At 47.6% G+C, this 24,469-nt stretch overlaps 1 protein-coding gene across 2 annotated transcripts in view; it reads right to left on the minus strand.

Moving 5' to 3' along the window:
• The window catches only part of DHTKD1 (dehydrogenase E1 and transketolase domain containing 1), a 58,125-nt gene extending 34,292 nt beyond the window's left edge, over positions 1–23,833 (minus strand). Inside the window, exons 1-6 of one of the 2 annotated variants that reach the window (XM_033209212.1) lie at positions 23,569–23,738; positions 12,898–13,053; positions 9,705–9,916; positions 6,134–6,328; positions 4,608–4,877; positions 1,763–1,934 (exon numbers count right to left, since the gene is read on the minus strand). In XM_033209212.1, coding sequence (XP_033065103.1) covers positions 1,763–1,934; positions 4,608–4,877; positions 6,134–6,328; positions 9,705–9,916; positions 12,898–13,053; positions 23,569–23,722 — 1,159 coding nt within the window. In that variant the 5' untranslated portion in view covers positions 23,723–23,738. Of the gene's footprint in view, positions 1–1,762; positions 1,935–4,607; positions 4,878–6,133; positions 6,329–9,704; positions 9,917–12,897; positions 13,054–23,568 lie in introns of both variants that reach the window. The other variant, XM_033209211.1, reaches the window with a different exon arrangement.
• Positions 23,834–24,469: the final 636 nt, after the last annotated feature.

Raw genomic sequence — 24,469 nt, forward strand, 5'->3', positions numbered from 1 at the left:
AAATTAGCTGTGCATGGTGGCATGTGTCTGTAAATCCCAGCTACTAAGGAGGCTGAGGAGAGAGATTCTCTTGAGCCTGGGATGTCAAGGCTGCGGTGAGCCATGACTGTACCACTGCACTCCAGTCCGAGTAACAGAGCAAGACTCTCTCAAAAAAACAAAAAACAAAAAACAAAAACAAACAAAAACCTACCCATTTCCATGGGTAAAAAAGAAGCTTTGTTCTTCACATCTTCTTTCTTTTCTTTTTTTTCTTTTTTTTTTTTTTTACTTTGCGACAGAGTTTTACTCTTATTGCCCAGGCTGGAATGGTGCAATGGCGTGATCTCGGCTCACTGCAACCTCCACTTCCCAGATTCAAGTGATTGTCCTGTCTTAGCCTCCTGAGTAGCTGGGATTACAGGCATGCTCCACCATGCCCGGTTAATTTTGTATTTTTATTAGAGAAGGGGTTTCTCCATGTTGGTCAAGCTGGTCTCAAACTCCCAAGCTCAGGTGATCCACCTGCCTCGGCCTCCCAAAGTGCTGGGATTTCAGGCGTGAGCCCCCGCGCCCAACCTTCACATTCTTGTTTCTAACTATACTATTGCACCAAGTTTCGTGGTGGAACACATCCCTTTTCACTAAGCCCCTGGGCACTCCAAGTTTGAATATCCTAGAGATAACGACTCTAGTGTTGTACTCACTGTGTTGATCTCTGACTTGTACCAGATCACCCATCCAGTGATAAGAAATTTCAGATGGCACACTGTGGCTCCATCCTTACTTCCTTGGATTGAAAAATCACACTGATATGCTGGACGCGGTGGCTCACACCTATAATCCCAGCACTTTGGGAGGCTTAAGCAGGCGGATCACCAGAGGTCAGCAGTTTGAGACCAGCCTGCCAACATGGTAAAACCCTGTCTCTACTAAAAATACAAAAATTAGACAGGTGTGGTGGTACACGCCTGTAGTCCCAACTACTTGGGAGGCTGAGGCACGAGAATCACTTGAACCCAGAAGGTGGAGATTGCAGTGAGCTGAGATCAGGTCACTGCACTCCAGCCTGGGCGACAGAGCGAGACTCCGTCTCAAAAAAAAATAAAAATAAAAAAAATAAAAAAATAAAAAATTTTATTTTTTATTTTTTTATTTATTTATTTTTTTTTTCTGAGACGGAGTCTCGCTCTGCCGCCCAGGCTGGAGTGCAGTGGCCGGATCTCAGCTCACTGCAAGCTCCGCCTCCCGGGTTTTACGCCATTCTCCTGCCTCAGCCTCCCGAGTAGCTGGGACTACAAGCGCCCGCCTCAACGCCCGGCTAGTTTTTTTGTATTTTTTAGTAGAGACGGGGTTTCACCGTATTAGCCAGGATGGTCTCGATCTCCTGACCTCGTGATCCGCCCGTCTCGGCCTCCCAAAGTGCTGGGATTACAGGCTTGAGCCACCGCGCCCGGCCAAAAATAAAAAATTTTAAAAAAAAATTTTAAAAAAGTTAGCCAAACAGGTCAGTGGAAGCATGTGGTCCCAGCTCATCAGGAGGCTGAGTCAGGAGAATCACTTGAACCCGGGAGGCAGAAGTTGCAGTGAGCCGAGATCGTGCTGCTGCACTACAGCCTGGGTGACAGAGCAAGATTCTGTCTCAAAAAATTAATTCATTAATTAAATTAAATAAATGAAAGGAAGGATAACCAGTGAGGCTCATTGTTCTGTGTGTACTAGAGGTTTCCCTGGGAATTCCATGTCGGCCTCAGCAACATCAGTTCCTCCCTATGTTACGTACCAATATCACTGCAGTATAAAGAAGACCTTCCTCTTTCAGCTGGAGTGGTATAACCCAGCTGGTTATTAACAATCAAATGGACACTCCCACCAATTCTGAAATGCGGGAGATTGGACAGCGTGAACGTTTCAGGAACAATCCCTTGACCACAGAAAGAAGCATCACCGTGGACCTAAATCATGAGGCAAGGGGAGGGGTGGGGACAAAAGAAACATAAGGGATTAAGAAATTTAGGTTTTCAGGTTGGAATTATTTATTTTTTTTTAATTTATTTTATTTTATTTTCTGAGACAGAGTCTTGCTCTTTCACCCAGGTTGGAGCACAATGGCACAATCTAAACTCACTGCAACCTCCGTCTCCCGAGTTCAAGCGATTCTCCTGCTTCAGCTTTCCGAGTAGCCGGGATTATAGGCATGCACCACCACACCCGGGTAATTTTTTTGTATTTTTAGTAGACACAGGGTTTCACCATGTTGGTCAGGCTGGTCTCGAACTTCTGACCTCAGGTGATCTACCCTCCTCGGCCTCCCAAAGTGCTGGGATTACAGGCATGAGCCACAGTGACCAGCCTTGTTTTTCATCATTTTAAAGAAAATGGCATTTTCACCTTTTATTTCAGAAGTCGATCTTAAGATCAGCTCAATGTACTGGGTAAAAATGAAAGATTAAAATAGTTTAGAGTATTATAAATTATGTGAAAGGTAAACAGAACGTCTGGCTCATGATTTCAAGATTTCTATTTAGAAACACCCTATCAGGCCAGGTGCAGTGGTTCACACCTGTAATATCTACACTTTGGGAGGCCGAGGCAGGAGGGTTGCTTGAAGCTAGGAATTTGAAACCAGCTTTGCCAACCTGGCAAGACCATGTCTCCACAAAATAAAATAAATCAGCCAGGTATGATGGCAAGTACCTGTGGGCCCAGCTACTCGGGAGGCTGAGACAGGAAGACTGCTTGAGCCCAGGCATTTGAGGCTGCAGGGAGCTATGACTGTGCCACTGAACTCCTGTCTGGACAAAAGATTGAGACCCCATCTCAAAAGAGAGAAAGAGAGAAAGAAAGAGAAAGAGGAAGGAAGGAAGGAAGGAAGGAAGGAGGAAGGGAGGGAGGGAGGGAGGGAGGGAGGGAGGGAGGAAGAGAAGGAGGGAGGAAGGAAGGAAAGAAGGGAGAAAACAAGGAAGGAAGGAAGCAAGGAAGGAAGGAAAAAAGGAAGGAAGGAAGAGAGGGAGGGAGCGAGGGAGGGAGGGAGAAAGGGAGGGGGAAGGAAGGAAGGAAGGGAGAAAGGAAGGAAAAAAGGAAGGAAGAAAGGAAGCAAGGAAGGAAGAGAGGGAGGGAGCGAGGGAGGGAGGGAGAAAGGGAGGGGGGAAGGAAGGAAGGAAGGGAGAAAGGAAGGAAAAAAGGAAGGAAGAAAGGAAGCAAGGAAGGAAGGAAGGAAAAAAGGAAGGAAGGAAGGAAGGAAAGAAAGAAGGAAGGAAGGAAGGGAGGGAGGGAGGAAGAGAGGGAGGGAGGGAGGGAAAAGGGAGGAAGGAAGGAAAGAAGGGAGAAAACAAGGAATAAAAGAAGGAAGGAAAAAAGGAAGGAAGGAAGCAAGGAAAGAAGGAAAAAAGGAAGGAAGGCAGAGAGAGCGAGGGAGGGAGGAAGGAAGGAAGGGAGAAAGGAAGGAAGAAAGGAAGGAAAAAAGGAAGGAAGAAAGGAAGCAAGGAAGGAAGAAAGGAAGGAAGGAAGGAAGGAAAGAAGGAAGGAAGGAAAAAAGGAAGGAAGGAAGGAAGGAAGGAAGGAAAGAAGGAAGGAAGGAAGGCCGGCCAGCCATATCATAATTAAATCCAATTCTGCCTACTCCCAATTTATTCACTACAAGTTTCTGGCCTGTGAAAAATTAAAATGCATAGGATAACATGGCTATTCACAGACAAAATATTTGCTTGTCTTATATATTTATCTATTTCTGTGGAATTTGAAGACTGATTCTGAAATCCAGCGTTCATTATCTCCTGTAGTTAAAGGTTTGTATTTAAATGAATATTCATAGGAGAAACATGACCACAGCCCAAACCTCTAAAAGATACTTGTTGTGTTACCAAAAACTTGGAGAGAGGGTAGAAGAAGAACGAACCACACTGATAATTTGTATTATTTGCCTTAATGCCAAAGGCCTTCATTTTAAAATAAACAAGCAAAAAAAAAAATAGGCCAGGTGTAGTGGCTCATGCCTGTAATCCCAGCACTTTGGGAGGCTGAAGCAGGAGGATCATTTCAGGTCAGGAGTTCGAAACCAGGCTGACCAACATGGTGAAACCCTGTCACTACTAAAAATACAAAAATTAGCTGGGCATGGTGGCAGGCGCCTGTAGTCCCAGCTACTTGGGAGGCTGAGGCAGGAGAATGGCTTGAACCCAGGAGGCAGAGGTTGCAGTGAGCTGAGATTTTGCCATTGCACTCCAGCCTGAGTGACAGAGCGAGACTCCATCTCAAAAAAAAAAAAAAATTCACACTTGTCTTGTTACATGACAAGTATGGATACCACGAAGTTTCCAAGAGGGCCATACTTTCAGAGAAATAATGACATCTGTGCTCCCAGAAGGAGGAGGTGTGCCAGCCCATGCCCCTAAGTTAATGCATAAGCCAAGCAAGGAAAACAGCAGTGGAAGCCCCAGGCTAAAGCCAGTTGCCTGAAGACTAAACCTCATGAATCTCCTGTTAGTTTTCAAAACAATCACGGAATCTTTTTCCAAAAGGTCATCTCAGTTTCATCACGAATGTGCCATCTATTTTCAGCCCTCCGAACCCACACGTTCTTCCCAGTTTTCCCCACCTCTGGCCTCACTTCCAGAAGCTCCAAGTACCTGTAAGCAAATGACCCTGTCCCCCGGCTGGGCTGAGCTGTCTGGCGAGTAGTCGCCGTCTTGGCGAGACTGCTGCCTGCCACGAGTTTTGCCCACGGCCACGGGGTTGACGGCCTCCAGGTGCGAGGGATTGGGCAGCATTGTCACATGGAGGGGATGGTGTGCCCCGAAGTCCAGGTCCACAGAGGAGGTCAGGTGAGACAGGACGTCTCCAGTGGCTGAAAACTTCTCTGGAAATTCACTTAAGCCTTGCATTTTACGGAACATCAGCTATTGTGGATACATATAAAACGAAAACAATGGCGTTCATCACAATGGAGACTAGGGAAGAAGTGCTGAGTTGAAATCATACAAGAAAAAAGAAAATTTAAAGCCAGGAGTGGTGGCTCACGCCTGTAATTCCAGGACTTTGGGAGGCTGAGGCAGGAAGATCACTTGAGGTCAGGAGTTCAGGACCAGCCTGGCCAACATGGTGAAACCTCGTCTCTATTAAAAATATAAAAAATTAGTCAGGCGTGGTGGCAGGTGCCTGTAATCCCAGCTAGTCGACAGGCTAAGGCATGAGAATCACTTGAACCTAGGAGGCGGGGGTTGCAGTGAGCCAAGATCATACCACTGTACTCCAGCCTGGGTGACAGAGTGAGATTCGGTCTCAATAAATAAATAAATAAGAATACACAGAAAATCAATCCAAATAGCAGCTCTGTCAATTAACTAAACTGTCTAAACTACCTCCTGGACCAACTGCTCACATGCTTAGTTGCCTTTCCTCTTTTTTTTCTTGAGACAGGATCTGCCTCTGTCTTCCAGGCTGGAGGGCAGTGGCGCAATCTCAGTTCACTGAAGCCTCCATCTCCTGGACGCAAGAGAACCTCCCACCACAGCCTCCCAAGTAGCTGGAACCGTAGGTGCACCACCTAATTTTTATGTTTGTAGAGACCATGCCACCTAATTTTTATTTTTGTAGGGACAGAGTTTTGCGAGGTTACCCAAGCTGGTCTTGAACTCCTGGGCTCAAGCACTCCTCTTGCCTTAGCCTCCCAAAGTGCTGGGAATGCAGGTGTGAGCCACCTTGCCCAGGCTTGGTTGACTTCTTAAAAGGAATGATCACCATGAGTTTTACTTTTTAAAATTTATTTATATTCAGGCAGCATCTTGCTTTGTTGCCCAGCCTGGAGTGCAGTGGTGAGATCATAGCTTACTGCAGCCTCAAACTCCTGGGCTCAAGTAATCCTCTGGCCTCAGTCTCCTGAGTAGCTGGGCACACAGGTGTGTGCCACCATACTTGGCTAACTTATTTTATTTTTGGTAGAGACAGAGTCTCACTTTGTTCCACAGGGTGGTCTCAAGTCCTAGATTCAAGTCATCCTCCTGCCTCGGCCTCCCAACAGGCTGGGATTACAGGTGTGAGCCACCGTGCCCGGCCATCGCCATCACCATCATTGATCAGCAGAATGAAACCAGCAGTTTTCTTCTGTTACCATCAATCTTACAGTGCTAATGAGAAACACAGCGAGTAACCTTACCTCTGGAGGGAACTGCAGAAGGCCTGTCAATAAATTGAGCCTCCCTCGATGGGGCATCCCAATGATGACATCAGTGATCCCGCTGTAGGCCGACATGCTCAGCAGCTCGTGGAAAAAGCCCATCATGCTTTCAGCCCCTTCGCCTCCATACCGCTTCACTGTCGAGAACTTGGTGGCCAGAAAGTGGTCACACTCCTGCAGAACACCATGTCAGACATGAGCTGCCAGGAGACAGCCAGCTTCTCCAGTGGAAGGCAGCTACAACTGTGTGTGTTGTGAGAGGGCCCCACACACCCCACGTGGCCACAACAATGCCACTTGACTACATTTCCTGGAGAGAGACATGACGGGGACACAGCGGGATGGCTTTCCAAGGATCCTGGACAGCAGAAGGGGCGGAGGAGAATAACCTACGTGGCAGAATCACTCACCCCCAGGAAACCCCCTTAGAATGTGTGTTCTTCTGGACTGGAAGCCAGGCCTTAGATTTCTGCTGCCTCTTCCCAGCACCCCAGTTTTCACAGGGGGTTCTATGGTATGAATCAAGGCTGCAAACTATCCAGCTACCCAAACTATTGGGAAGGGCTTCTTGCCATCTTGACATTCCAGAGTCCTGGTCACAGCCCTGAGGGAGGTTTGCTTCCATGCATTTGTATTGAGCCTCTCTTCCACATGGCATCTTTTGATGATCTCAAGTTAAGTTCTGAACTTAAGTATCTTCAGTTCTTAAGAATTAAGGCCAGGACAGGCATAGTGGTTCACGTCTGTAATCCCAGCACTTCGGGAGGCCAAGACGGTTGGATCACTTGAGGCCAGGAGTTCAAGACTTGGCCAACATGGTGAAACCCCATCTCTACTGAAAATATAAAAATTAGCCAGGTGTGGTGGCATGCACCTATAATCCCAGCTACTCAGGAGGCTGGCAGGAGAATTGCTTGAGCCTAGGAGGCGGAGGTTGCAGTGAGCCAAGATGGTGCCACTGCACTCCAGCCTGGGTGACAGAGCAAGACTGTCTCAAGAACTGCAACTATACATAGCCCTGAATGGTGACAGTATGTTCTGTTATCAAAAGACTTTTTTTTTTTTTTTTTTGAGACAGAGTCTCGCTCTGTCACCTAGTGTGGAGTACAGTGGTGCAATCTTGGTTCACTGCAACCTCCGCCTCCCAGGTTCATGCCATTCTCCTGCCTCAGCCTCCCAAGTAGCTGGGACTACAGGTGCCCGCCACCACGCCCAGGTAATTTTTTTGTGTTTTTAGTAGAGACAGGGTTTCATCATGTTAGCCAGGATGGTCTTGATCTCCTGACCTCATAATAAGCCTGCCTCAGCCTCCCAAACCAAAGTGCTGGGATTACAGGCGTGAGCCACAGTGCCTGCCTAAGACTTTTTTCTTACATATTAAAAGGAATTTTAGGCCAGTCGCGGTGGCTCACCCCTCAATCCCAGCACTTTGGGAGGCCGAGGTGGGCAGATCACGAGGTCAGGAGATCGAGACCATCCTGGCTAATACATTTTAGGTTGGGCATGGTGGCTCACGCCTGTAATCCCAGCACTTTGGAAGGCTGAGGGGGGTGGATCATGAGGTCAGGAGATTGAGATCATCCTGACTAACACAGTGAAACCCCGTTCTACTAAAAATACAAAAAATTAGCTAGGCATCGTGGCAGCGCCTGTAGTCCCAGCTACTTGGGAGGCTGAAGCAGAATGGCTTAAACGTGGAAGGCAGAGGTTACAGTGAGCTGAGATCACACCACTGCACTCCAGCCTGGGCGACAGGGAGAATCATCTCAAAAAAAAAAAAAAAAAGAAATCTGAAATACATTTTTTTTTAAAAATGTTTTTTAAAGGCCAGGTACGGTGGCTCATGCCTGTAATCCCAGCACCTCGGGAGGCCGAGGCGGGCGGGATCATGAGGTCAGGAGATCGAGACCATCTTGGCCAACATGATGAAACCCTGTCACTACTAAAAATACAAAAATTAGCTTGGTGTGGTGGCATGTGTCTGTAATCCCAGCTACTCGGGTGACAGAGCGAGACTCTGTCTCAAAAAAACAAAAAATTTAAAAAAAAGAAATAAAACCTTAAGAACTATGTGTGTGTGTGTTTTTTTTTTTTTTTTGGACAGAGTCTCGCTCTGTTGCCGAGACTGGAGTGCAGTGATGCGATCTCAGCTCACTGCAACCTCCACCTCGTGGGTTCAAGTGATTCTCCTGCCTCAGCTTCCCAAGTAGTTGGGACTACAAGTATGCTCCACCACACCAGGCTAATTTTTGTATTTTTTTTTTTAGTAGACATGGGGTTTCACCATGTTGGCCAGGCTGGTCTCAAATTCCTGACCTCAAGCAATAGGCCCACCTCAGCCTACCAAAGGGCTGGGATGACAGGCGCGAACCACCGTGCCCAGTCAGAAGTAAGGTTTTAAGGATCTTGTCATCTTTTAGAGAGTGAGCAGACACATACACAAGAAGTATGTTGACTCTGAGGAGAGCCAATAGGTCAATATTTTGGCAACCAACATGTTGCTACTTAGAATAAAGTGATGTGCTCAGAACAAGGATCTTTAAGGAAAAATAAAATAATAAAATGGTATGTGTGTTATATGATCCACTGTGTTGAAGTAATGAGGGATTTAAGGCCGGGCGTGGTGGCTCAAGCCTGTAATCCCAGCACTTTGGGAGGCCGAGACGGGCGGATCACGAGGTCAGGAGATCGAGACCATCCTGGCTAACACGGTGAAACCCCGTCTCTACTAAAAAATACAAAAAACTAGCCAGGCGAGGTAGCGGGCGCCTGTAGTCCCAGCTACTCGGAGGCTGAGGCAGGAGAATGGCATAAACCTGGGAGGTGGAGCTTGCAGTGAGCTGAGAACTGACCACTGCACTCCAGTCCGGGCGACAGAGCCAGACTCCGTCTCAAAAAAAAAAAAAAAAAATGAGGGATTTAAGTTCAGAGTTAATGGCTCAATTCCCTCTCTTCAGTAGTTATACATCTTTTTGTTTTTTGTGTTTTTTTTTTGAGACAGAATCTTGCTCTGTCACCCAGGCTGGAGTGCAGTGGTGCGATCTCAGCTCACTGCAGCCTCCACCTCCCAGGTTCCAGGGATTCTCATGCCTCAGACTCCTGACTAGCTGGCATTACAGGTGTGCACCATCACCCCTCGTTAATTTTTGTATTTTTAGTAGAGACAGGGTTTCTTTATGTCAGCCAGGCTACATATCTTTATAGACAGTGAGGCTGACCTACGCCCTTGCTATTAGACGCTCCTTTTTTTCTTTTTTTTTTTGAGACTGTATTTCGCTCTTGTTGCCCAGGCTGGAGCGCAATGGCGCGATCTTGGCTCACTGCAACCTCCGTCTCCTGGGTTCAAGTGATTCTCCTGCCTCAGCCTCACAAGTAGCTAGGATTACAGGCATGCGCCACTACACCTGGCTAATTTTTGTATTTTCAGTAGAGATGGGGTTTCTCTCCACGTTGGTCAGGCTGGTCTTGAACTCCTGACCTCAGGTGATCCGCCCACCTCAGCCTCCCAAAGTCCTGAGCCACCGCACCCAGCCCAGATGCTTCTTTTTACCTGAGATTCCAGCATTAGTTTTGACAGATGTTTTCGCTCCTCTGTGGTAAACGTCTCCTTTTGCAGTTCCTCAAACCGCCTGGCAAACCAGTCTTTCTCCTCCTGGCTCTGAAGTTGGGAGGTTTCAATAGAAATCTGCCCACAGTAGATTTGATTGAGATAGACTAACACTTCCTCAAGTGAGGCCTCTTCCTTCCCCATGTTCAATAATCCTGTGAAATGCAATCCAAGGGGTCATCTTAAAATAGAATCATACGGCAAGTTAATTCTGGAACACACCAAAATAATTACTTCAACGCAGAGTGCTTTGTTCTTAATAACTTGGGTCATTATTGGCCGATGCTATGGCTCACACCTGTCATCCCAACATTTTGGGAGGCAAGGCGGGTGGATCACCTGAGATCAGGAGTCCGAGCTCAGCCTGACCAATATGGTAAAACCCTGTCTCTACTAAAATTACAAAAATTAGCCAAGCGTGGTAGCGTGCACCTGTAGTCCTAGCTACTCGAGAGGCTGAGGCAGGAGAATCGCTTGAACCTCGGGAGACAGAGGTTGCAGTGAGCCAAGATCACACCACTGCACTCCAGCCTGGGCGACAGAGCGAGGCTCCGTCCCAAAATAAATAAATAAATAAATAACTTGGGTCATTATTAATGCTTATCTAGATTTTTTCTAAAGAAAAAAACTAAAAATATGGTCAAAGGTCATGAAGTAGTAAAACTAGGAGGGGGGAAAAACCCCACTTCCTTCACAAAGACAGAGCCTGCTGCTGCTTTATGCCAAGTTTTGATTCTACAGTAATTTCTTTTTTGTGTGTGATGGAGTTTTTGCTCGTTGCCCAGGCTGGAGTGCAGTGGCACGATCTTGGCCCACTGCAACCTCTGCCTCCCAGGTTCAAATGATTCTCCTGCCTCAGCCTCCCGAATAGCTGAGACTACACGTGCACACCATCATGTCTAATTTTTGTATTCTTAGTATAGATGGGGTTTCACCATGTTGGCCAGGCTGGTCTTGAACTCCTGTCCTCCAGGTGATCCTCTTGCCTCCACCTCCCAAAGTGCTGAGATTACAGGCATAAGCCACCACACCTGGCCCCAACCTTTACTTTATATTGCTTAGCCAGCTTGTCCAACCTGCAGCCCACAGGCTGCATGTGATCCAGGACAGTTTCGAATGTGGCCCAACACAATGAATAAACTTTCTTAAAACGTTGTGAGATTTTCTTTGTGATTTTTTTTTTAGCTCATTAGTTATGATTAGTGTTAGTGTATTTGATGTGTGGCCCAAGACAATTCTAATTCCAGCATGGCCCAGGGAATCCAAAAGATTGGACACCTCTGGCTTATGGTTTCTTACAACAAAGTTTATTGTATTTTTTTTTTGTATATAAAGACTTAAAGTATTGGTCTTCTGAGGAAGTTAGACGCATCACCACTATATTCCAACTGAGTCATTAATCATGTCGTTTAATGTTTTCCACATTAACTCGTTTGCTTTTATGAGGCGCTGAGGAATCAGTTCTTTCTGCAGAGGTTCAACTGAGGAATCAGTTCTTCCTGCAGCCTTTGGAGGCCCGTCTCAAAAAAAAAAAAAGAGGCCGGGCGCGGTGGCTCAAGCCTGTAATCCCAGCACTTTGGGAGGCCCAGACGGGCGGATCACGAGGTCAGGAGATCGAGACCATCCTGGCTAACACGGTGAAACCCCGTCTCTACTAAAAACATACAAAAAATTAGCCGGGCGAGATGGCGGGCGCCTGTAGTCCCAGCTACTCGGGAGGCTGAGGCAGGAGAATGGCATAAACCCGGGAGGCGGAGCTTGCAGTGAGCTGAGATCCGGCCACTGCACTCCAGCCTGGGCAACAGAGCGAGACTCCGTCTCAAAAAAAAAAAGAAAAAAGAGAGAAAACTACCACCTTATGCCAGGCATGGTGGCTCATGCCTGCGATCCCAGCACTTTGGGAGGCCGAGGCGGGCAGATCACCTGAGGTCAGGAGTTCGAGACCAGCCTGACCAACATGGAGAAAATCCATTTCTACTAAACATACAGAATTAGCCAGGTGTGGTGGCGCATGGCTGTAATCCCAGCTACTCGGGAGGCTGAGGCAGGAGAACTGCTTGAACCCGGGAGATAGAGGTTACAGTGAGCTGAGATAGCGCCATTGCACTCCAGCCTGGGTAACAAGAGCGAAACTCCATGTCAAAAACAGAAAAAAAGAAAAGAAAACTACCACCTTGCAAAGCCCAGGTAACCCCCCGAACCCTAAGAGACACTAAAATGAAAGTTGAGGGTTTAAATGCCGTTACATCTTAGGGTAGTTTATTACACGGCATTAGATGACTGAAACATGACTCACTGATACACACAATCAGAATTTGGTATTTGCAAGATTAACTTTAAAAAGTAACATGAGGTAGGACCCTGAAATCATGACTGATGATGCAGGCCCAACTTTTTCTAAGTTCCCAGGCTGGGAAAGAAAATAGAATGAGGGGGGCAAGCTTTGGAATGGAAGCAGCCCTGGATTTCACCTCACCTCTGCCACTGAGCAGTTATGAGTTATATAAGTTCTCTTTGTTTTTCCATCTACAAAATAAAGAGGACAATGACTACTTTTGGGAGTGATTTTGAGAATAAATTGACATATGCTAAGCATATGGCACTTGAGAGTTCAAAGGTTTTTTGTTTGTTTTTTCAGACAGGGTCTCACTCTGTTGCCCAGGCTGGAGTGCAGCGGCATGATCAAGGCTCACTGCAGCCTTGACCTCCCAGGCTCAAGTGATCCTCCCATCTCAGCCTCTGGAGTGCCTGGAACTACAGGTGTGCATCACCATGCCCAGCTAATTTTTTTGTTGTTGTTGTTGTAGAACAGTCTCACTGTGTTGCCCAGGTTGGTCTCAAACTCCTCGGCTCAAATGACCCTCCCACCTCGGGCTCCCAAAGTGCTGGGTTTATGGGTGTCAGCCATTGTGCCCAGCCAATTCAACGTTTTTGAACCTTGAGAAAACAGGCTTCCTCAGAACTTCTAGAATCCCAAGAATGCTCCTCTCTGACAGTACCTCAATGTGCCCCCTTGGGTCTCCTCACACCTGTGGGAGCCTCAGCTCCAGCGGGGATGCTGCTTCTTCAAGAACAGAGGCAGGAGCCCGGCCTGGTATGCAGCTCCGAGCTCCCACCTGCTGTGCAGAAGCCATACCTGCCGTGTGGAAGGGTCCCTGCAGTGTCTGCACCAGGGCTTGGATTTCAGGCACATTCTCCAGCAGGGCTTGTCCGGTGAAGAGGGGGTTGATTTTGGCAGCTTTATGACCATGCTCACGATATACTGTCACCAACCTGGCAAGGCCATGGTCAACTAAATTGGGGAAAATTTAAAAATACAAACAGTTTAGGAGATGACTACAAATTACAAAAATCAGCTTTTCAAAGAAGCTCTTACAGCTCTAGACCTCTTTATTTATTTATTTATTTATTTTAGAGACAGCGTCTTGCTCTATTGCCCAGGCTGGAGTGCAGTAGAACCATCACAGCTCACTGCAACCTAGGCTCAAGTGATCCTCCTGCCTCAGCCTCCCGGGTAGCTGGGACTACAGACATGCACCACCACACTTGGCTAATTTTTGGTTTTTTTTTTTTTGGTCGAGATGGAGTTTAACCATGTTACCCAGGCTGGTCTTGAACCCCTGAGCTCAAGTGATTTACTCACCTTGGCCTCCCAAAGAAGGCCAAGAAACACATTTTTACACTTTGTGTTATTTTCAGAACCCAGAGACAATTGTTAGCATATTTTCAAACTTTTTTTTTTTTTTTTTTGAGACACTGTCTCACTCTGTCACCCAGGCTGGAGTGCACTGGTGCAATCTTGGCTCACTGCAACCTGTGCCTCCCAGGTTCAAGTCGTTCTCCTGCCTCAGCCTCCCGAGTAGCTGGGACTACAGGCGCCCACCACCACACCCAGCTAATGTTTTGTATTTTTAGTAGAGACAGGGTTTCACCGTGTTAGCCAGGATGGTCTCGATCTCCTGATCTCATGATCCACCCCCCTCGGCCTCCCAAAGTGCTGGGATTACAGGTGTGAGCCACTGCGCCCAGCCAAAGCACACTTCTTTACTTGGAGCAGGTTTAGTGAGAAAAGAACAGAGAGGTACTGAACACACACAGGATGTATTTGCACTAATACAGCAGGTAGGTGGAGCCATAATAGGTCAAATAAACGAATCAAACTATCCCAGGAAATGAACTGATTTCAGCCTGGGGGTTAGTCCTACAAATTGCTAAGGGTTCTATTTTGAACCTTATTCAAGTTCTCAATCACTGTCATATGAAGTAGGAAACCTTTATATTTGTGGCTAAAATCCAGATAGACTATGTCTAAAGCATGTCCCTGTGGACCACTCTCATCTTTTATTTTTTTACTTTTTTGAGAAGGAGTCTCGCTCTGTCGCCAGGCTGGAGTGCAGTGGCACAATCTCGGCTCACTGCAAGCTCCGCCTCCCAGGTTCAAGTGATTCCCTGCCTCAGCCTCCTGAGTAGCTGGGACTACAGGTGCGTGCCACCACACCCAGCTAATTTTTTGTATTTTAGTAGAGATGGGGTTTCACCATGTTGGCCAGGATGGTCTTGATCTCCTAACCTTGTGATCCACCTGCCTCGGCCTCCCAAAGTGCTGGGATTACAGGTGTGAGCCACTGCACCCAGCCCCCACTCTCTCCTTTTAAGTACATATTCTTCCCTGGGCTCTACAGCATTGCAGGAACATGGTTTTCTTTCTAACTCCAGAGCTACTCAACCTCAGTCACTTTTGGGGGACTTCTCTTTGCCCATCTCTAGATATTGGTAGCCAGGCATGGTGGTACACACCTACAATCCCAACTACTCAAGAAGCTGACCCGGAGTTTGAGGCTGCAGTGAGCTGGAATCTCACCACTGCACTCTAGCCTGGGTGAGAAAGCAAGATCCCATCTCTGAAAAATAAAATACATAAAATATTGGTACTCCCCAGCTCTGCCCAAGGCCACCTTCTCAGTCTACTTTCTCTCTGAGCGATCTCCCCACAACTCATGATTAGTGGTACAAGAACAATAGCAAACCTACAGGGTAACCCCCATTCCCATTGCAAACCAGCAGCCATACTGAAAACATCCCCTTAGAGGCCGAGGCCAGTGGGTCACTTGAGGTCAGGAGTTCAAGACCAGTCTGACCAACATGGTGAAATCCCATCTCTACTAAAAATACAAAAATTAGCCGGGTGTGGCTGCACGTGCCTGTGGAGGCTGAAGCAGGAGAATCGCTGGAACCTGGGAAGTGGAGGTTGCAGTGAGCCGAGATGGTGCCACTGCACTCCAGCCTGTGTGACAGAGCGAGACTTTGTCTCAAAAAAAGAAAAAAGAAAACATCCCCTTAGAGAAGAACCCATGTCAGCTCCTAGAGATCACTGCTTCTATTCCTTTTTCTTTTTCTTTGAGACGGAGTCTCGCTCTGTCACCCAGGCTGGAGTGCAGTGGCACAATCTCAGCTCAATGCAGCCTCCAACTTCTGGGTGCAAGCGATTATCCTGCCTCACCCTCCCAAGTAGGTGGGGCTGCAGGCACGTGCCGCCATGCCCGGCTAATTTTTGTAGGTTATTTATTGGTTTTGTTTTCCTTTTTCTGAGATAGAGTCTTGCTCTGTCGCCCAGGCTAGAGTGCAATGGCACGATCATGACTCATTGCAACCTCTGCTTCTCAAGTTCAAGCGATTCTCCCATCTCAGTTCTCCTGAGTAGCTGGGATTACAGGCACATGCCACCACGCCTGGCTAATTTTTTATATTTTTAGTAGAGACGGGGGTTTCACCATGTTGGTCAGGCTGGTCTCAAACTCCTGACCTCGTGATTCACCCACCTCTGCCTCCCAAAGTGCTGAGATTACAGGCATGAGCCACTGCGCTCGGCCCACTGCTTCTATTTCTAACTACTGGCTAGCTGGGCTGCTAATGATACACTAGAATACTGACACAGAAGTTGGCACAAAAGAACCCTCCTTGCCCCAAATATGAGGCATGTAGCAATTTGGCACCAGCAGAAAGAGGAAGCCCTCTGTCGTGTCAGGCACATCCTCCATCCACCCTGGCAACCCATGCTCCCTCAGACTACCATTTCTTCCGGCAGGTTTCTTCTTCCACCAACCCTATCTCCAAACCCTTCCCTCTGTCTCCAGCTCCTTCCACCAAGATCTCTGGTGCTCTGTTTCATGAAAAACAAACCTCTCTGAACGTTCCTCACACTCCTGGGCTTAATCAGAACTTGGATGTCCCCAGAGAGCACGAGTACAACGTGAAGCTACTCAGTGGCCCTCACCCGCACCCTCCAATCGTGAAGACAAAGGTAGGCCCTCCTCAGTCTTCACTGACATCTCCCTATCATTAGTTCTCTCTTTATAAACCCATCCTCTGAGGGACAAGCAATGGCATTAACTCATCTCAAATTGCTGACAGTCATTAAAAAATAATATTGTAGAAGAATGATTGATGAAAAAGCCTCAAGACTTAATGAATGGCCAGGCGCAGTGGCTCATGCCTGTAATCTCAGCACCTTGGGAGGCCAAGGTGGGCCAAGGTGATCTCATCACCTGAGGTCAGGACTTTGAGACCAGCCTGGCCCACATGTTGAAACCCTGTCTCCACTAAAAACAAGAAAATTAGCCAGGCCTGGTCGCAGATGCCTATAATCCCAGCTACTCAGGAGGATGAAGCAGCAGAATCGCTTGAACCCAGGAGGCAGAGGTTGCAGTGATCCGAGGTTGCGCCATTACACTCCAGCCTGGGCAACAGCGCGAGACTCCGTCTCAAAAAAAAAAAAAGAAAGAAAGAAAGAAACAGGGTCTGGCTATATTACCCAGGCTGGACTCAAACTCCTGGGCTCAAGAGATCCTCCTGCCTCAGCCTCCCAAGTAGCTGGGATTACAGGTGCACGTCATCACACCCAGGCAGATTTGTTATTTTTTGCTTACTGTATTCTCGCAGTTTTCCACAGTGAACATGTACAATAAAGCTTTTTTTTTTTTTTTTGAGACAGTGTCACTCTGCTCTCATCAGTTGACTTCGTGCTTATAACAATTAGTTCTATTAGTCCCTAAGTCTGTTGCTATGGGAAAAAGTAAAATATTAGGGGGAGAAATGAGAAAAATCTAGAGATTTTGCACTCACGTTGCTTTATTTTCTTTTTTCTTTTTTTTTTTTTGAGACAGAGTCTCACTCTGTTAAAATTGTTTTAAAAGAAAAAACAAAAGAAGTAAAAAAAAAAAGCAAAATAAAAATAAATGGAATTAACTGATCAAGTTCCAATTTCAAATGCTCTAGATAAAATGTACTTCTACTGTATTACCTTCATAACAAAAAACATAATTAAAAGATTTAATTCTTTTTCCCTGGAAGGATAGCAAAACAAATAAAAATAAAATTTAAAAGAATGAGAGCACAGCAATAGAATTATTCATAAAATACTTCCTACTACTGGATGGTCACAGTGGCTCACACCTGTAATCACTTTGGGAGGCTGAGGCAGGAGGACCCCTTGAGGTCAAGAGTTTGAGACCAGCCTGGGCAACAGAGCGAGACCTCGTCTTTACAAAAAAATACAAGCCGGGCGTGGTGGCTCACGCCTGTAATCCCAGCACTTTGGGAGGCCGAGACGGGCGGATCACGAGGTCAGGAGATCGAGACCATCCTGGCTAACACGGTGAAACCCCGTCTCTACTAAAAATACAAAAAACTAGCCGGGCGAGGTGGCGGGCACCTGTAGTCCCAGCTACTCGGGAGGCTGAGGCAGGAGAATGGCGTGAACCTGGGAGGCGGAGCTTGCAGTGAGCCGAGATCCGGCCACTGCACTCCAGCCTGGGCGACAGAGCGAGACTCCGTCTCAACAAAAAAAATAAATAAAATAAAAACAAAAAAATGTAAAAATTGGCCGGGGGCAGTGGCTCACACCTGCAATTCCAGCACTTTGAGAGACTGAGGTGGGCGGATCACAAGGTCAGGAGATTGAGACCATCCTGGCTAACACGGTGAAACCCCATCTCTACTAAAAATACAAAAAAATTAGCCGGGCATGGTGGCGGGCGCCTGTAGTCCCAGCTACTTGGGAGGCTGAAGCAGGAGAATGGCGTGAACCCGGGAGGCAGAGCTTGCAGTGAGCCAAGGGCTCAGAGCAAGACTGAGGCTCCTTCTCAAAAAAAAAAAAAAAAGAAAAGAAATACAAAAATTAGTTGGATGTGGTGGCACGTGCCTGTGATCCCAGCTACTCAGGAGACCAAGGTGGGAGGATCACTTGAGCCCAGGAGTTGGAGGCTGTGGTAAGCTGTAGTTGTGCCACTGCACTCAGCCTGGGCGACACAGAGTGTCTCAAAGAAAACAAAACAAAACGAAACAAAAACAAAACTTTCTATTACTGCAGAAATGCAAGAATTTCTGTAAGAGAAAAACGAATACCTTTACATTAGGCATAATACTGCCCAAACAATTTGCTGTTAGTAATATCCGCAAAAGGTCACAGGAATTAGATTTGATGTTTAAGTCCCTAATGAAGCCAGAGAGAGTAGAGAAAACAACAGCAGATACACGCCTGCACTCCTCTTAAAAATAAAGGCATGCAAAAAAACTAGCTGGGCGAGGTGGCGGGCGCCTGTAGTCCCAGCTACCGGGAGGCTGAGGCAGGAGAATGGCGTAAACCCGGGAGGCGGAGCTTGCAGTGAGCTGAGATCCGGCCATTGCACTCCAGCCTGGGCGACAGAGCGAGACTCCGTCTCAAAAAAAAAATAAATAAATAAATAAATAAATAAAGGCATGCTTCTGGCTCAGAAGACTAACACATGGTAGATGCTCAAGAAATATTTGTCATTATTTGAATGAAGTCCTGAGATCAAGAGTCACACTTCATGATAAAAGCGTTTCAGAGCCCTCAAATTCAGAGTACAAGAGCTAAAGTAGCTTCTTCTCCCTCACTTTGCACCCTCCCATGCCAAGTCACGGGGCGCCGTGGGCATGCACGCATTACTCCAGTCTGCCTTGCTGCTGGACAGGCTGAGTCAAGCTGGGCCAGAATGAGCTTTTCCAGATTTTGAAATTTGGAATTCAGAGATAGCTTATGAGAAAAGAGCTAGCCAGAGACTGCTGCCTTCAGAAAAGCCTAGTTGAGGGCAGATGGCTTGAGCTCGGGAGTTCAAGATCAGCCTGGCCAACATATGAAACCCTGTTTCTACTAAAAATACAAAAATTAGCCAGGCATGGTGGTGAGCACCTGTAGTCCCAGCTACTCAAGAGGCTGAGACAGGAGAATCTCTTAAACCTGGGAGGTAGAGGTTGCAGTGAACCGAGATCATGCCACTGCACTCCAGCTTGGGCAACAGGGTGAGAATCTGTCCAAAAAAAAAAAGTACAAGAGCTAATATTTTCATGGACTGGGTGCAGTGGCTCATGCCTATAATCCCAGAACTTTGGGAGGCAGAGGTTGGTGGGTCACTTGAAGTCAGGAGTTTGAGACCACCCTGGCCAACGTGGTGAAACCTCGTCTTTACTAAAAATACAAAAATTAGCCAGGGTGGCACATGCCTGTAATCTCAAATACTCAGGAGACTGAGGCAGGAGAATCACTTGAACCCAGGAGGCAGAGGTTGCAGTGAGCCAAGATCACCCCACTGCATTCCAGCCTGGGCCACGGAGTGAGACTGTGTCTCAAAGAAACAAATAAACAGGTCAGGCACGGTGGCTCATGCCAGTAATCCGAGCACTTTGGGAGGTCGAGGTGGGTGGATCACCTGAGGTCAAGAGTTCGAGACCAGTCTGGCCAACACAGAGAAACCCTGTCTCTAATAAAAATACACAATTAGCCAGGCATGGTGGCACATGCCTGTAGTCCCAGCTACTCGGGAGGCTGACTCGGTAGGAGAATCACTTGAACCCAAGAGGGAGAGGCTGTGGTGAGCCAAGATCGTGCCACTGCACTCCAGCCTGGGCAACAAGAGCAAAACTCCATCTCAAAAAAAAAAAAAGTACACCCATTAATCTCTACTCCTAAACTCACCTCCATTTTAAATTGGCATTGTTGATAAATAAATTCGAGTTTCCTTGGAAATTGAGGTTTACAGAGGTGAAAGTACAAGCTGTTACAAATTCCTAGTTACAAAGAACAGTCACCATGGGTCAAATTGTAACTAGAGAAACCACTGCCATCCCAAAGGTTACTAGGGGCAAATTCACCATCTATTTAATTAATTATTTATTTACTTATTGAGCCAGAGTCTTGCTCTGTCACCCAGGCTGGAGTGCAGTGGCATGATCTCAGCTCACTGCAACCCCAGCCTCCCAGGTTCAGGTGATTCTCCTGACTCAGCCTCCTGAATAGCCAGTATTACAGGCACACACCACCAGGCCCAGCTAATTTTTGTATTTTTAGTAGAGATGGGGTTTCACCAAGTCGGCCACGCTGGTCTCGAACTTCTGGCCTCAAGTGATCTTCCCACCTCAGCCTCCCAAAGTGCTGGGACTACAGGCATGAGCCACCATGCCCAGCCTCAGTATCTCTTTAAAGCCTTAATACAAGGGAAGTCTTAGTGAATGATGTGGTCACCTATGTAGACATTTATTTTAGCCAAGATAAACATATGAAGAAAGAAGGCCAGTGAACCGGATGCGGTGATAAACATCTGAAGAAGATAAACATATGAAGAAAGAAGACCTGTGAACCGGGCACACGCTGCAACGAGCTGTGACTGCACCACTGCACTCCAGACTAGCTGACATAGCAAGACTTCATCTCAAAAACTAAAAATAAAACAGTAATAGTTTAACATGTTGCACAACATATAAAGATACTTGATAATTAATGTTATGCCTGCACATACAAAATGCAAATATACTATATGTCACAAATAAATTGCATATATAGAACGCTCTTTTCATTCCTTAGGAAGTATAAATTATTTGGGGCTGGACACAGTGGCTCATGCCTGTAATCCCAAAACTTTAGGAGGCCGAGGCAGGCATATCACCTGAGGACAGGAGTTCAAGACCAGCCTGGGCAACATGGCAAGACCCTGTCTCAAGTGATCTGCCTGTCTCGGTCTCCCAAAGTGCAGGGATTACAGGCATGAGTCACTGCACCTGGCCCCATGTCTGCCACCACACTGGCTAATTCTTGTATTTTTGGTAGAGATGGGGTTTCACTACGTTGGCCAAACTGGTCTTGAACTCCTGACCTCATGATCTGCCCGCCTCGGCCTCCCAAAGTGCAGGGATTACAGGCATGAGCCACCGTGCCTGACCTAATAAATAAAATTTTTTAAAAAATTTGATGTGAAATATGAGGTGAAAAAGATACAGGTGGATTGCTCATCCCAGATTACTATCATACCCCTATGGCAGAGACTTCTATGATTCCCAACTTCCACTCTCCCCTCTCTTTGATAGTAATAGAGACCCCAGTATATGGCCACCCAGAATAAAGAGCCACTTGCCAGCCTTCCCAGTAACCTGGTGGCCATGTGACTAAGTTTTGAACAATGAGAATGCAGCAGCAATGTATGCGACCTCTGGGTCACGCTCTTAAGGGGAAGGAAAGAAGATATTACTTCTCTTTGTATATCACAACACCTGAACTCATCCAATCTAATACAGAATTTGGTACAAGAGATGGGTTGCTGCCCTAACAGAGCCTAAAAATACATATGGTATTGACTTAGGAGCCAGGCAATGGGTGCCAATGACACAGGTATTTCCACCTAGAAAGCTGATGGGCAGTGTTATGTTACAGGACAAAACATTTAGTGAAACTGAAGCAGACTGCATGCCCTTGAAACTGTAGCTCAGGAATGTATGTTCACTGTTTCTCGTCACTTTCAGTAATGCCCAGGAGAAAGATGAGTTGGAGCTCCCTAATGAGCAAGTAGATATGAAGGGGATTTCGGCTCTGCAAAAAGGAGGTACCCTCCTGGCCAGGCACGGCAGCTCACACCTGTAATCCCAGCACTTTAGAAGGCCAAGGCCAGTGGATTGCTTGAGGTTGGGAGTTCAAGACCAGCCTGGCCAACACGGTGAAACCCCATCTCTACTAAAAATACAAAAATTAGCTGGGCATGGTGGCGGGTGCCTGTAATCCCAGCTACTCGGGAGGCTGAGGCAGGACAATCGCTTGAACCTGGGAGACAGAGGTTGCAGTGAGCCAAGATCGTGCCACTGCACTCCAGCCTAGGCAACAAAGCCAGACTCCGTTTTAGGATTAGAAAGAGAGAGACAGACAGACATATGAGGTTCATTTTAAATGCCCTCCGAAGTGAGGAGCACAATATTTAAGTTCTAGTGTGTGACTGATGGAAGATTCAAAGGTCAGGTGCCCAGATGCTGGAGGGGATCTTCAACATTAATCTAATAATCAGATCAAAGATGCCAAATGACTTTTCTCTAATAATCAATCTGTAAGTATCTTCTACTCCGTGAGGATAAATAACGATACAATAATTTTAGGGCATAAACCAAATACTCAAAATTAGTCTCGCAAATGAGCATACAACAGAAGTTCCAAAACCTGACATTCATGACTGTTAATTCATTAAAACCACCAGCACATATCGAGGTGTCAATAGAGCGGCTAAAAGGAAAAGAAAGAAACCCCACCAGCACATAGTTCCAAATTCAGCAGAGTGAAGACGTAAACTCTAGGCCGGGCGCGGTGGCTCAAGCCTGTAATCCCAGCACTTTGGGAGGCCGAGACGGGCGGATCACGAGGTCAGGAGTTCGAGACTATCCTGGCTAACACGGTGAAACCCCGTCTCTACTAAAAAATACAAAAAACTAGCCGGGCGTGGTGGCAGCGCCTGTAGTCCCAGCTACTCGGGAGGCTGAGGCAGGAGAATGGCGTAAACTCGGGAGGCGGAGCTTGCAGTGAGCTGAGATCCGGCCACTGCAGTCCAGCCGGGCGACAGAGCGAGACTCCGTCTCAAAAAAAAAAAAAAAAAAAAAAAAGACTTAACTGTAAAACTAAAGTAACAGACTAGCTACAAGGAGACAAATACATAATAAATACCATGCTGTCTTCCAAGACTGGAACTAACTGCCCACTTCTCCCAAGCAGTGCAGTCTTGGACGCCCCACCTGCTCATATAAAAGCCTCAGAGATGGTCCTGGAAATGTATCCTTGGGAGATTAAAACTTTACTTCTCCCACAGCTCCGCCTCATTAAAGAGTTGGTTTTCTAGGCTGGGTGCAGTGGCTCAGCCTGTAATCCTAACACGTCGGGAGGCCCAGGCTGCAGGATTAGCTTGAGCTCAAGAGTTCAAGATCAGCCTGGGCAACATGGTGGGACCCCATCTCTACTTTAAAAAAAAAAAAAAAAAAAGCCGGGCTGGTCGTCCCTCTGTGTCCCCAGCTACTCAGGACGCTGAGGTGGAAGGATAGCTTAAGCCCAGGAGTTCGAGGCTGCAGGCAGCTGTGATCGCAGCACTGCACTCCAGCCTGGGCCAGAGTGAGACTTCCTCTAAAAAATAAATTAATTAAATTAAATTAAATAAAAAAGGAAAGAAAAAGAAAAAAAGACTTTCTCACACGTTTCCAACAAAGGAAAGAAAAGCTCTTCCAAAACCAGATCCGGACCAGCAAGATGGGAAGACCACCCAAGCGTGGACCTCAAGGATCCTCAGTTACAGAGGCTGGACGGGGGATGACCCCGACACTAAGCACGCACACCTACCCTCTGCTCCCCTCACCTCCCCCTCCTCCCCACTGGCCGCGCGTTCAGGCCGGTGGCCGGTTCCCCGACCCCGACGCCCCACCGCAAGTCGACCAGGGGATGATGCTTCTGCGTCCCAGGCCCCACTCCCACCGCCCAGACCCCATCCCCGACCTGGGGGACGCTCCAGGGCGCCCCGGGGATCGCGGCTCTCGGGCTTCCTCGGCCGGTAGCCGTAAACGCCCCGCTCGGTCTGGTAGCCGCGCCAGATGAGAGGGAGAGCCCGGCCGAGGCCCCGTCGTGCCGCTGCCACAGTAGCAGAGGCCATGTTCACCGGGTCCCCTGGCCAGGAGCCTGAGGCGTGAGCCCGAGGTGCTTCCACCGGCCCTGGTAAATCCGGGACTCTCAACGAGAAGGCCGGAGCCCCGCCCCCAGACAACTCCCCGCGACTGATTGGCCGAGGGGCCGGACCCTCGAAGCCAATCCGTGGCAGCGGCGCTCACCGCGAAGCCTCGCCCAGGATTGGGGCGGGACTCTAGGGCGGTGCCAGCGGCTGAGACCGCTCTGCTCCGGCGCAGGACCGGGCAAGTTAGTGTCCTGCGGTGCGGTACCTGCTGCCGGTACGAAACTGGATGTAGCTGCAGTGCCTGCAGTCTCCCGCCAGGAGTGTTCACCCATCACGCCTCTGCCCAACCTCATAGACATAATCTAAGGGGTCTGTTACGGAAAGGACAAATTAGCCACAGGGTGGATAGGAAGTGGCTAGGACTGAGACCAAGGGACGCAAGAAGGAAAGGTTATTTGGGGCAGCTGGAAAACCAATACCCCTATTTTTTTTGTTTGTTTTTTTTGTTTTGTTTTGTTTTCTTAAGAAACATTAAGAGAGGCGGGGCGTGGTGACTCACGCCTGTAATCCTGACACTTTGGGAGGCCAAGGGGGGAGGATAATCTGAGGTCAGGAGTTTGAGACCAACCTGGCCAACATGGCGAAACCCCGTCTCTACTAAAAATACAAAAATTAGGTCGGGCGTGGTGGCTTACGCCTGTAATCCCAGCACTTGGGGAGGCCGAGGAG

Source organism: Trachypithecus francoisi, unplaced genomic scaffold, assembly GCF_009764315.1.
Source record: "Trachypithecus francoisi isolate TF-2019V2 unplaced genomic scaffold, Tfra_2.0 Lachesis_group9, whole genome shotgun sequence".
Lineage (NCBI taxonomy): Eukaryota > Metazoa > Chordata > Mammalia > Primates > Cercopithecidae > Trachypithecus > Trachypithecus francoisi.